General features: G+C 28.8%; 1 protein-coding gene across 1 annotated transcript in view; it reads left to right on the top strand.

The window, feature by feature from the left end:
- The window catches only part of LOC136990113 (angiogenic factor with G patch and FHA domains 1), a 67,341-nt gene that overhangs the window by 23,384 nt on the left and 28,839 nt on the right, over nucleotides 1-15,118 (top strand). The window contains exons 9-11 of the mRNA XM_067288472.1: nucleotides 1,748-1,904; nucleotides 3,746-3,831; nucleotides 9,963-10,096. Coding sequence (XP_067144573.1) covers nucleotides 1,748-1,904; nucleotides 3,746-3,831; nucleotides 9,963-10,096 — 377 coding nt within the window. The remainder of the gene's footprint in view (nucleotides 1-1,747; nucleotides 1,905-3,745; nucleotides 3,832-9,962; nucleotides 10,097-15,118) is intronic.

Raw genomic sequence — 15,118 nt, 5'->3', positions numbered from 1 at the left:
GTACGGATGGACAGAGACATTTTTATGATGGTATCAGGGAGATTAATTGCATGTTAGATCATTCGCAATTATTGCACGTGGGAGAGGTTCGATCGTTTGAATTTTGAAAGAATTCTATTTGCATTCTATTTCAAAACCGTCGATAAAACCTGACGAAGATCACGGAGGCGATCGAAAACGTTAGTTAATTAGTTGTTAATTTTCGTATGGAGTACCGGAAATTTAAAAGGCTTAAGAAGTGATATTTGATATATTTATTTCTATTTTGTATTGTACTAGTTCTGTTTATGATTTTTTTTATATTTCATACTAAATATGTTTTCTTTTATATATTGTGGAGTATTTGAATTTAATTTTTGACTTTTTGGATTTTGCTTGGTTTTTTATATGGTTTAAATTCTAACTTTTCTTTTCTTTGTTTTATCACTATATCAAGGTAGTTTATTTCTGTGTTGGCTTCGTTTTCTATCTTAAATTTAATTTCATTATTTAGTTTATTTATCCTGTGTTCTATTTCCTCTATTCTTACTATTGTTTGGTCGTATAAAATAATTATGTCGTCTACATATCTTTTGTAAAATTTTATGCCTGTGATATTATTGATATCTTGGTCTATGTATATCATGACAAGAAAGTACTATCACAGTTAAGTCAAGAAACTTTAACTGTAATAATACTTTTAACTGTGAATATATTTTAAACTATAAAGATATTTCAACAGTAAAACAATTTTAATTGTAAATAAGTAATTTTAAACAGGATGTATACATGTTAACACCACCTACAAGAAATCCTGCAAGTCATGATACATTGTAACCTATTATAATATAAACATTTTGTAATATGAGAAATTCATAATATGTTTTATTATGTAGCTGACAGAAGAGGGGCTTATGCCTGAAACGCGTATCAGCCTATAGGATATTCCGAATAAAGATGATGTCAGAAATGCCCAGTGTCTGTCTATGCACTTAGTCGTGACAACAAAAACAAAAGAAGGCACAGTTTCAGAATACACATGAATAATTTTGTAAATAAAAATTTGTGATTATTACCTTACAGAGTGAGTTTTAATGAAAGTTCGGAAATTTTTGGATCAGACCTTGTATATCAGGTTTTTTAACATTATAATTAAAACATTATTTAAAGAACAAAATTCAATACTTGGAAATTATTTAATAAAACTAAATAATATAATAATATATACAAAATTTACTTTAATGAATTGAATGATTTAAATTTTTGAAGTCGAATAATTAACAATTGTGATGTATTCAATATTTAATCTGAAAATTTGGGATTATTCTGTATTATATTTTTTTGAATTATTGTTAATTCATTAGCTTAAATGGCTTTTAGTTTACATTGTTACAAATTATATACTTTCATGGTAATGTTGTTAATTATCAGAGAAATAATTATATTTAATATAGTTAAGTTGTAATATTCATATCAATAATAATGTTTTTGTAATGGACATTACTTTTAATTACATTAAATATAATTTGGCATCGCAACTACAAATAGCATTTTTAAATGCTAGTAATGCAACTAAGTGGTAGTATTATTAAATTTTTATTTGTTTTATTTTAATAATTTGTTGTTTAGTTTCTGTAATAATAAATTTATAGGAGAATTATGTTTGACCAATTTAATATATCATTTTGTTGTATCTTAACATGTTCAAGAATGCATTTCTGATATAAATTATGTAATTAATATTAATTAAAAATACTTTATTTTGTAGGCAAAACAAATCAGTCATTCTTATCCACTTAAACATGGAGATAACTTGAGAATTGGTAATTGCAAATTATTATTGCATATTCATGAAGGTACAGAAACATGTAATGATTGTGAACCAGGACAAGTGCAAGCAGAACTATTAACAAAACATCCAATGGGTGAATATATAGTATTCAAAAGCTAAATTTCGTCTGTAGAAAAAAGATTAAAATATTACTTTTAAATAAATTTCATTTTATTGTGAAAATTTTTTATAATTTATAAAATAGCTCTTATCATTTTTTTATATCTGTCTTAACTGTATCTTTAATTTCAGTTTCCGATTGTTTCATATATCTGTGCTGGGAAATGTGCAGTACTCTTTTAGGTTTCTGGAAGTTTTATAAAGTCTCGGAACTACCTTGTCAAAAATTTATCAAATATCTGTTTGTTCCCTTCACTACATAAATAGACTGGTTCCTGCTACTGTGCATTTTTACAGCCCAGCTAAGATTTCGAAGCAAGCTGTAAATTAATATTTTCTTTTGCTAGATCTTTATTGCCCAATACTTTTAACAAGCTATTTAATTAAATATCTTATTATACATTTTAACTTGCAAATATCTAATCCAGTAGTTCTTAACCTGGACATCTTTTTTGCATCTAGTATAAAAATTATTTGGATAGACTGTATAAAATAAATTTTGTTTTTCTTCAGTTTTATTTGGACCTTTGGATTTCACTGACTTAATTTTATCATCAGCTTTTTGTTACAACTAGGCACAAGTTTATTTTCTGTCTGAATGTGAATTAACAATTGAGTCAAAGCACTAGGAAGTCAATAATATCATGTCGGGGATATCTATGACAATTATTTGCTGCTACTGTGCAGTGACATCACTGCTGGCATAAAAAAGAATAGTGTGCACTTGTGCTAGTAATCTTGTACATTGTCATTGTGACCCCATTGTATATCAAATGAAATTATGGATTCCTGATTTTTGTTACCTTTTTAATTTCCTTGTTTCATCATATGCAAAATTACAAAGTTTAATCAAAATTGACTGATCAGTTTTTCAGAGCAAACTCAATTCTATAAGCCACATGGAAGAGGCTTTTCTAATGCTCTGCTTCAAATACCAGTTTTAGGTTCTTTTGAATTTTGAGACAAATCAAAACATTTTGAAAAAAATTTGAGTTATAAAAGAAAACTAACAGTTTATAACAAACATAAAAATATTTTAAAAGTTCAAAATTTTATGAAAAGAACCTGCCGGTCAGAAGTATTGCATAATATAATAATTTTATTATGAAATGCTGTGAAAATCTTGGATCTTATATATAGACATAATAATTCACATTGAAATCTAGTATATACAATACATTTTAAATATATTGTATAGCTTTACAAGAGTTTAATATTAATGCAATAAAATGGTCATTATTTAGAAAGAATTTTTTTCTAGAATTACAACAACAAATTGTTTTCTACATTTTATTCAGTTAAAGAAGTAACTAATAGTGGTGTTTCATAAATCAATTAATACAAGAATCAACATGAAAATTTCAAAATTTTGTTATAATCCTTTACAAATGCATTTTAACTGTCATACTGGCAATCTTGAAGAATGTGAATATTAATAATATACTGATGTCTATCTTTGTGAAATGTTTTTTACGAAATTTTTAATTTAACTTAAATAAACAAGTCATCATTTAGTGATTCTTACTTATCTGGGAACAATACAATAAATATAAAATGATTTGGCCAAGTAAGTGAACAAACATTTTACATTCAGTGACATTCTTTATAATGTAACTGTTATATAATTATCTATCACAATTTTGTAATGAATTGTTTTTATTGTGAAAAGAAAATTAAATACATAAATGTAAAGTTATTAACCAAAGATAAATTTTGAATTGTATTTGTAATATATAGGCTTTGAAAATAATTATTTGATTGTAATTTATTATATAATTATTGAAAATATATAATTATTGAAATTTTATTATTTAGAAAAGCATATAATATTGACTAAAGAAGAAAAAGAAAGGGAACGAAGACGAAACTTAAAGCAAATTAAGAAAAAGTTTGGTTTAGAAGTAATTATAGATTTCTGATTATGTTTATTGAAATTACGTAGTTTTAAGTTGGTCTGTTAAAGTTAGTTTTCTTCATAACTAAGATTAAAAAGTTTTTTCTAAAGCTGTGCTGTTTGCACTTGTTTATTTGTTCAAAGTTTGTTATTTTATATACAGATTGTTTTTGTTTATTTAATTTACAGATCTTTTTTATAATAATTTAATTTAACTATAACATATTAATTGTTAGCATTGTTTACATGTTTGCATTTGTTAATGATTTCTTACATTTTTACTATTTTTTAACAGTAATGTTTTTATGTAAATTATTTGTGCAACCTTTTTATTTTTAGAATGTATGTCAACTGTTCATATTAACATAAGTTAAAATTTTACATTTGTATTCATTTTAATTTATTGCTGATAAAAATTGAAAGCATTAAACATGTTTAACAAGTTAAATCAGATTAGATTTTTAATTAAATTAATAGATTGTAATCTAGTAATTTAATTAAAACATTATTTTCAATTCAGGAGATTTAGTTTTATTCTGAAACTTGCATATTTATAAAGCTCAAACAAGTACAGTAGTGGCCAAAAGTAGAGCTACCCTTGACATATTTTTTAAAAATGCAACCTCTATTTTGCTACCTACTACATAATTAATATTGTGATAGTTGGAAAGAGCACAAAAAGAAGTCAAAATACTCAATTAAATCAAACAGATTTTATTTTAAATCTGATTTTAAAAAAAAAACAAAACAAAGTTTTTATATTTTACACTGTGACAAAAGTAGAACTACCAAAGGAAGTATTGCAAATTAGTTTGCACTGTTGTATGAAACAGAATGCAATCATAATCAGTTGGGTGATATATTAACTGATTTTATAAGAAATTTTACAAAATGCCTCGAGGAATACAATTATCAAATGATATCAAACAAAGAATTGGTAGATATGCATTTGAAGGAAAAAAAGACCTTTACTGAAATTGATAAAATCATTAATGTGCATAAAACTGTTGTCGCGAAAGTGGTGAAGCGTTTTCAAATATATGGGACTATTGTTTCTGCAAAAAAATCAGGTAGACTACGAAAAACAACACCACAGTTGGATTGTTTGATCAGGCGTACAAGTGCAGCCAATCCTTGTTTGACTGCATCACATATTAAATGTGAAGTGGGTAACCCAGATAGAAGCTTAAGGACTGTACGAAGGCATTTGACTAGTTTTGGATTACATGGAAGATGACCAGCAAAGAAACCACTCATCTCTGCAAAAAACAAAAAGTTGAGATTAGAGTTTGCACATGAGCACATGGACCAAACTAAACTGGTTTAAGGTGTTATGGAGTAATGAATCTAAATTCAATGTTATTTATTTAGCGTATGGCTACACATCTAATTAGTAAAAAGAACAGAAAGCAGAAAAAAGACCACAAATCATAAATGTAAATCTAAGTCAGAAATATAGTTTAGAGCACTTTCAGTCACAATCAGGAAGTCACTCTGTTGTCCCAGAAAAGATCTTATTGGACAATCTTCCAAGATATGATATATAGTCTTTCAGCACCACAATCACACTGTGGGGATGCGACTTTTCCCCACCTAAAAAGACTGTCCCTACATAACCCATGTTTGGTCCGAATTCTATTTAACACATGCCAAAGATTTTTGGATAATTCAAATCCAGGTGGTCGCTTTGTGATACAAGGGAGTTGTCGACTGTCCACCAGAGAGACATCAGCCCAAAGCCTTTTCCAAGATTCAGTAAGGTTGAAATTATTGCAATGCAAGGATTTAGCTTTTAAGAGAGGGAGGTGTCTTGATTTATGCTGAGGTTATCAATATCCTGATGAATCGGAAGTTGTGGGCTGGACAGTATTTTCCCGTATTCCCTGAGCAGAGTGCTATTCCTTTGGAGTACAGACAGAGGGATATGGCTCAAAATAGGTAACCAATGAATAGGAGTAGATTTAAGAGTGCCTGTTATGATACGTAGGATATTATTTAGTTGGGCATCCAGTTTTTTAACGTGAGTACTGTTCATCCATACTGGTGCACAGTATTCCACTGCAGAGAAAACCAAGCCAAGAGCAGAGATCTGTAAGGTGGATGGCGAAGAGCCCCATGTAGTTCCACATAACCTTTGGAGAATGTTGTTTCTGGTATTAACCTTGGCAGCAAGATTCATCAGATGTGTTTTAAATGATAAAGTTCTATCCAAAGTGACAGCAAGATATTTTGGGTTCTTATTATATTTCAGTAAATTATTTTCAAAATAAACCTTTAATTCTTCATTTGCCAGTTTGTTATTAAGGTGAAAGCATGTAGCTTCAGTTTTTGTTGTACTCAATTGAAGTCTCCACTGGCAAAAATATTGTCTTAAGGTAGATAAATCCTCTGTCAGGATCTTCTCAGTAATTGCAAGGTCTTTATGTCTTGTGGCAGTCACTCAATCATCTGCATACCAAAATTTCCTTGCCTTTGTTTGAGACAAGTCAGCTATGTAAAGACTAAAAAGCAGTGGTGCCAGGACAGAACCCTGAGGTAGACCATTATTTAGTTTTCTTATCCTACTTCTTGAATTTCCCATGATAACTTGAAAGGGTCATTATTTAACATCTCATCAATTATTTTAACTATTTTTAAGCAGGGTATCACTCGGAGCAGTTTATAGATTAGGCCATGCCGCCAGTCAGTATCATATGCTGCAGTAAGATCGATGTATACCATAGATGTTTTTAATTGTCTTTTGTATCCAGCCTCTACAAAAGTAGTAAAGGCTAGTACCTGGTCTGTACAGCTCCTATTCGGTTGAAAACCAGCCTGCTCTACTGGATTGTTCTCAAAAATTGTATTGCTTAATCTGTTGTAAAGAAGTCTTTCTAAAAGCTTATACATCACACTCAAGAGTGAGATAGATTGATAACTCTCTGGTCTATCATTAGGTTTTCCAGGTTTCAAGATAGCTATGATTTTAGCCTGTTTCATAGTGAAAGGAATATTACCTTTCTGTAGAAAAAGAAGCAAGCCAACCATTGCTTAGTGTACTTGCTGCTGTGTAACAGGAATTTAGGATGGACACCATCATTTCCAGGGGTTTTACCAGCTTTTATTTGTTTAATAGCAGTAGAGATTTCTTCAGTAACAAAGGGTATGAATACACTGTATCATTTATACATTTAGCTTTGATGGATGTAAGCTCTTTTTAATCTTAATTGTGAATTCTCAATCTCTAGGAACTCTAGATATATTTAGTATGTGTTCTGCAATACTATTTGGAGTAATCAAGATTTCTCTACCTGGTTTGACAGTTGCTCCTCCCAATCTTCTAAGCAGGGACCATGCCTTCCTACTTGACTTTGTAAAATCCAAATTTTGTACAGTGTTTATCCATCTAAGGCATCTAAGCTATGAAGTAGTTCATCTCCTATTTCAAGATCGCCAGATTCTAGGAACTTCCTATACAGTGATTCACTTTTTCACTCCATCCGTGGATATAAATCTTGCAGTATCCTCTAGGTATATATTTTTTGGCTACACTAAACAGTACTCCAACAAACCTTTTTGAGTTGTTGGATGTAGATGAGATCCACCCCAAACATTTGTCAAGATCTTCTGAGAACAAAGTCCAGTTAGCCTTATTAAAATTCCATCTTGTGGATGGTATACTATTTACTATAGGAATACTAAGTCCAATTTCGATAATTATTGGGCATTGCTGGCTATGCGGGAACTGATTTAAAACTGTGCATGTAGCTGGTAACGGTTGTCTATTTTTATCTGAAGACACAAAGCATAAATCAGGGTTATATTCACGACCCCAAGCACTGGACCTAAAGGTGCATTGATCTTTAGCATCAAATAGAAGATAAAATTTATTTTCCTCTGCCCATTTAATTACCATATCACCACTTTGATCAGTGTTACAGTATTTCCAACATTATGGTGGCTGTTGAAGTCTCCCAAGTAGACAGCAAGATGATGTAATTGTGGTATGATGTGCTATGGCCAAATTGTAGCTGGAGGTTTATAGATATTGCTGATTGTAATTTGGCCAACCTGTATAGTGACCACATGAATGTTATCGTCAGTGGTTGCTTTACAAAACAGGACATCCTCAATGTCACTATGGGCATATGTTGCAGTGCCTTATGTTTTGTGGTAGGTTGAACCAATTAGTTCAGTATGAGTCTCTTGAATTACAATTATGTCAATTTTGTTATCCTTTAGAATTCTACATAAGTATTGGCATTTTGCTCGACTAATGCCTTCAATATTAATTTGACATATCTTAATTTGAGGACCAAGGTCTTTGGTACTAGGGCCCTTATAAGGGCCTTTGTAATAAGGAAACATATGTAGTTTAATTGAAAAGTTTAGTTGAAAAGGTTGAAAAGATGTGTATTGTCCAGGAGATCCTACAGATTATTTGGACGCCAAAAGTTGCTAGCTCATTTAGTTCACGAGTAGACGTTATCCAGGGTCCACCATGAGGAGGCGAACCAGCTTTAAACTCCTAAATTCAATGTCTTCTCTAGTGATGGTATATGATATGTCAGATGACCAGTGAACATGATGTATGACCCAAAATACACAGTTCCTACAATAAAGCATGGTAATGGCTGCATAATGGTATGGGGATGTTTCTCTGCATAGGGAATTGGTCCAATTCATAGAATTAATGGAATAATGGATCGAACCATTTATTGGGATATATTGCAGAATCAAATGTTTCCTCATGCACATCGTTCAATGCCAAGGGGATGGACAACTCAAAACACACAGCAAATTTGGTAATGCAATGGTTTCAACAGAAAAAGATGAATCTTATGACATGGCCAGCCCAATTGCCAGACCTAAATCCCATAGACAATCTTTGGGATGAAGTTGAGTGCTGTATATACCAGCATACATATTCGAATACAGATGAATTGGGATCTGCCATCCAAAAAGCATGGTATGAGATTTCCCAGTCAGTTCTTGACAACTTAGTTGATTTGATTCAATGGAATGTAGACGTGATACAGTGATCAGAAGCTCTGGTTACACCACAAAATACTAATATTTTGCCCTAAAAATACTGGACAAATCTGCATACTTCATTTGATAGCTCTACTTTTGTCACAGTGTAAAATATAAAAACTTCGTTTTTTCTTTTGTAAATCAGATTTAAAATAAAATCTGCTTGATTCAATTGAGCATTTTGACTCTTTTTTTTTTGGCTCTTTTCAACTATCACAATATTAATTATGTAGTTGGTGGTAAACAAAAAAAAAGGTCACATTTTTTAAAAATATGTCAAGGGTAGCTCTATTTTTGGTCACTAGTGTACATACTTTTACATATTTTTTTTAATCAAAGTTTTAATATTGTCTTATGGTGATTATAATAATTAAATAAATATAAATATGCTCATCTCAGAGGAAAAGTTTAGCACAGATTTGTTAATTATTTTATATTATCCTAGGCTTTATTATAAAAAAAAAAATGTTTTAATATCAAGTTATAAGATTACACTTTGTCAGAAAATATTAAAATATACAGGAGTATAGGCTATATAATTTTCCAAAATTTATAGAGGAGTCAATATAAATGTAATACATGTGAAACTTACAGTAACCTTTTCAATGAATATATAATTATTTTCAGTTTAAGGATGAAAGTATGTTATAGTTAATTATAATAATTAATTATATTAATAATAATAGTAATACATAATTACATAATACTAATTAATTTTTGTATATCAGAAAACATACTGATACATACAAATTTAAAATCTATGTTGTTTTCTTACAAATTTATATTTAAACATTTCAGTTAAACTATTTTATAGTATCAAATATATTTTTGATATTAGCGAAAGTAATAAATAAATTATATTTAATTTCCATTCTGTCACGCAATGACGACGGTTTTACAAGAATGCCTACCATCCAGTATTAATTAAAATTAATATTAAAATGCATTTTAAATAATTTATGAAATAATGATTTAAAATTTATTTAAAATATATCTGACAGGTTTTTATGCTAATTTTTCCATTATTTTAATGAACTTTTTATTTTATTGAATACAATGTAATCATTTTTCTATTCTTTAAATAATTTTAAAAATTAAATATAAAATATATATATAACTTTACAGAATATGAATTATGAAGATGATAAAACGTCCAATATAGAGATTAAAGGTTATGAAGATCGCACTAAACAGAGACAGAAAACTAAGGGAAGTGATAATCCTTATCAAAAAGATGATGAACCTTCTTCAGTTGATAAGTAAGACTTTTTTATGATGTATACATGTAACGTATGCTTTCTTTTTTTTTTGCATATAAATTTCATTAAAGACATAATATAGTAAATTTAAAGGCAATTATTTCATTAAATTTTTGTTGTATGTAAATTAATTTAATAAAACATTTCAAAGTAATTTGGGAACACTGCTAACGTTTTGAATTTTGTTATAATTATACAATGATGTATTATTAGAGTAATTATGTTTTTGTTTTAATGGATAAGATACTTATGATTGGTACTTGGGTTTTATTAGTAGAAAAATTTGGTATGACAGTCATTTTCTTTTAAAATAATATGGGGAAAATACTAATATGATATATTTTAAATGTAGACACTGGATGTCAAATTAATGTCAAGTTGTCATAAGGTGGTCTCAAGGTTTTGTGTGATATGATAATTAATTTTTATATTAAAAAAAAAACCTTCATTTTCTGTTCATATTTTAAAGAAAATAAATAATAATTAACATAACATAATAACAGAACTAAATATTATGCTATTATAAATTGATAAGTATTAAATGATATATCTTAAAATGAGGAAAAACTTGGTGATATCAAATAATAAATGTAGCTAAATCAATCAGAATGTTATCCTGGATAAAGTTTTTCCAAAGAACATACATGTTTCTTGGCTAAATATTTATATTGGAAAAATTTATATTTGTTTTGAAAACCCCCAATACAACATTTTTAACAAAACAGTACGTAGGAAAAGTTTTAAAATTATATTCCAAAGGCATTTATATTGTAAAATGTCAGAATCATATTAAAAGAGGTTTGAAATGTGAACAAAAGAAATGTACATCTTGGTTATTGCTGTTTTAGGAGAGGCATCACAGTGTCTTATAAATTCTTACAACAGCAAGCTTAAACATGCTTTGTGATATCACTAACAGTAATCAATCAATTCTAAATCTACAGAAATGTCAGAGATGAAAAATTTTTTTAAAATATGTTGTAATTATTCAAATAAGTGAAAAATGTTGGTTATGAATTATTTGAGATAAATTTTATATCAATAGTAAATTTATAACATCAATACTTTTTCCTAAATCATCACAATCATTGTTTCATTTAGTGTTTTTAATGTTCCAATCATAAAATTTAAAATAATTTATCATTTCATTAACTTATATATAAACAATTATTTGAACTTTAATTTTAACATTTGAAATTTTTAGGTTTGTTATTTTTAAGTTTAGGTTCATGTTTTAGGAATTTGTTTGGAGTTTTGAATTGACTTTACATATAATTTTTTCAGTTAACATTTAATGTTTGGTGAGCTTGAGTCTTACAATGTGGTTCCATTAGCCATTAGTGCTTTCACTTTCACCATTACTTAGTTTTTTTGGGAAAACTTTCTTATCGAATTCCCAAAAAAGAAGTCTCATGAGTTTAAATTAGGACTATTCGGGGGCTTGTTCTGTCCACATGTAAACTGATCAGAAATTGGTTTGAGATGACATACAAATTGAAAATGTCATGCAGAACATTTGCAATATGTGGCCTTATTCCATCCTGCATGAATTATTGGAACTGTAATGGAAATCTATAGCAAGAAACTGAGCCACAAAATTATTGCAGAAAATGCTTAAATAGTGTTCACTGTTCTGCAGTCTTCTTTTGTCAACTATGTTGTGTAAACTGGCACACACTTAGCAACAGTGCAATACTAGTACATTCTGAACGAATGGGAACTAATCACCAAGTTTTACCATAACACAAAACTTTGCTCATAGTGTGCTTGAAAATTTATTAATAAACAAATGTTGGATCATTCCATGCACCACCACCCTGAAGGCATTCTAACGAACAAAATGATAAAAAATGATGCAGAATATAAAGAATAATTTGAAAATGTAAATATATTAATTGCTTTTAAATCCTGATTAATAAATGTTTATGCAAATTTTATAATTCTCAGGACACATTGCATGTGTATTGCACAGAACACTTTAGAAGTGAGGTGGTTTTCTCTTATGCGCATGCAAAACCCTGTCTCTGACAATTAAATTATTAGTGAAGTTTAATAAAGTCAGCTTAGAGTATGGTCTGCCTTAATTCTCATTACAGGTTTTTTTTTTTTTTTCATTATAACCACATATTGTATTTTTGGTTTTCATTTAAAATATTAACATATGTTGTTTATTTATTTCCACTTTGTTATAACTTATCATCTACAATTACATATACTGTTTGATATGATGCAATTCTTATAACAGCTGATATTCTTTTTTTCAAAGATGAGCTGATACTGTTTGCTAAGTAGAATGAAGATTTTTCTGTATGAAACTCTTTTTTGGTATCTTGAACTAAGCATTTGTTTCTTTTCTGTAACATTATGGTACTAAGTTATCAAATAAATTAATTTCAAAGCCAATATAATTGTTAAATATCAGATTTATTATTTATAAATGTGAGCTATATTAGAATGCTGCTTTCAAATCTCAATTATCTGAACCTGCATTTTTTGACTATATTTTATAATCAATCAGGTTCAGTTTCTGAAATTAATCTTCTTCACTTGCTCAGTCATCTCGTATGATCATTATTCCTGTTTGTTTCAATCTGTTGTCAGCCTTCATAATTGTCATATGTCAGTATTTAGTTTTGTATTCTATTTACTTTTCAAACCTATTTATTTTTTTTATACACTTAAAATGTACAGTGTAAAGTAATTTAAAAAGTGCATTCTGGCAATGATGGACAAAGTAAAAATTACAGAATTACTAAAAAGGCAAGTAAGAAAATTGTCAAAAGATATGGTTATCAGAGCAGCCACAATTTCTGACATTAAAGATAATGAATCAGTTTAACTGTTTGCTTCTGATTAGAAAATAAAGATGGTAACTCTGTCAATGTTTTAAAAGTTTTTCAATTTTTAGTATTATATAGCATTATGATGGTATTTTTTGGATAAATTTTTTTCCCTTATTCAATTATCTAAACTTTCACGTATCTAAACCATTTTGCCGTGGATCTATTTAAATAATGTGTTTCAGACTGAATAAACAGCTCTTAAGAATATATAAAGCCTATTATAAAATCTCTTGTAATTGTAGCTTTTTAAAAACATCTACTAACAAATTATATTAATAAAAATATCATTAGTTTTAACATGTTTTGTTTTAGTGTCTATGAAACCGTGCCGGTGCTTATTCTGCAACTTGAACACAAACTATATGGTGTATTTTCTCGGACACATGGCAAATTTCATCACTAAGTTTTCTTCAGTTGATACGTGTATTAAGTTTTGTACACGTTTCGGGCTGTTGACGCCCCTCTTCAGCCAACTTTAATTCACAGATTTTGCAAACATAAAATTGTTTTAAAACCTCTCTGTACATTAATTAATTTTTATCATCTAGTCGATCTTTCTCATCGAGGCCAGAGATTCTGTTGTACAAACGAATTCTTATTGGTTTTGTTGCGTATGACTATTCATTTACATAGTGATGTGGTAGATGGGCCACCTCGTGGCAATCTTCTGTTTATAGGCATTAATTTTTATTTTATTATTTTACATAAAAAAATAATTTACTTTTTAGTTTATATAGAAATAATTTACTTAGTTCCAATTTATAATATGCTGAGCCAATTTTCGTTTATTTTTATACTAAAGTTTTTATTTATACATTCCTTACTTTTTATAATTTCAATGCTTTCTTTAAACTTTCTTTTATATGTTTCTTTTTCTTTATGAAGGATTTCTACATTATCTTTATCTATTTTGCAACCGTTTAGAGTACAATGGTCATGAAAAACGGAATTTATTCTATGATATTTTAAGTCGGCTATATGTTCTTTTAATCTGACTCCCAGTTTTCTTTTTGTTTCTCCTATATAGTGCTTATTATTATTACAAGTACAAGGGATCTTATATACTACGTTTTTAGCTTCAGTTATTGCTTGTTGGTTTTTCAATGGGTTGAGGTGTTTTAATCTGTTAGACAGTTTTTGGTATGACGGTGCAAGTTTAAAGTCTAGTTTTTTGATTTTTTTGTTAATTTCTTCGTATAGGCCTTTGATATATGGGAAAGCAGTATACTTCGTATTATTTGCTTGTTCATTGTTATGTGGTATTTTTGGAGTATTTAATTTAATTTCCCATTTATTTAATAGTCGTTGCGGGTAGCCCGCTAAAAGAAATTTCTTTTTTAATTCAGCTATGTCCTTATGTATATATAACTTTTGACTTGTTCTATGTTTAATCTTAGAGTATTCCATTTTAAATATATTATATTTGATATGCAGTGGTATATTAGATTGATATCTGATTGTTATGTTTCCCGAACTTGGCTTCTTGAATGTTCGAAATTCTAAACTCTGTTTTAATCTTTTTATTGTGATATCCAAATAGTTAATTTCTTGACTGGTTTCTTCTTCTACTTCTACTTTGAATTTTATTGCTTCGTGTATGTTATTGATTTGTTTTTTAATTCCTTCTATTGCGATTTCTGCTTTATTATATATTAATAGAATATCATCAACGTATCTTTTATAGAATTTTACACCTCTTATGCTGCTAATTCTGTTATCTATATCTATCATGATTAGTTCCGCTAATTTTGGTCCTATTACTGATCCCATGCTTATTCCATCCGTCTGTGTATAGTAATCTCCATCAAATTCAAAGTAGTTGCTTCTATATGTAAATTCTATTAAATTTATAATTTCATTATTAACTTCCAGATTTTTTAGTTTATCTTCTATTAAGTCCCATGTTATTGACGGATACATATCTACCACATCGAGGCTAGCTATCCTAGAGTCTTCTTTAATACTGATTTGGTTTAGTTCTTCTATAAGTTCATCTGTATTTTTAATTGCGAATTGTGAGTTTTGATATTGCTTAAGCTGCTGTTTTAGAAATTTCTCTAAGTTGTATAACATGGAATACTTAAAGTCTACGATTGGACGAACCTTTTCTCCTATTTTGTGGGTTTTTAGTTGTATGTTTAGTTTTGGTGTACGTTCATTTCCTTCATTCAGAATAAAC

This window comes from Centruroides vittatus, unplaced genomic scaffold (assembly GCF_030686945.1).
Source record: "Centruroides vittatus isolate TY-2023 unplaced genomic scaffold, ASM3068694v2 scaffold_861, whole genome shotgun sequence".
In the NCBI taxonomy this organism is placed as follows: domain Eukaryota; kingdom Metazoa; phylum Arthropoda; class Arachnida; order Scorpiones; family Buthidae; genus Centruroides; species Centruroides vittatus.
Note: the sequence above shows the minus strand (reverse complement) of the source record. Positions and strands in the feature narration are given on the sequence as shown.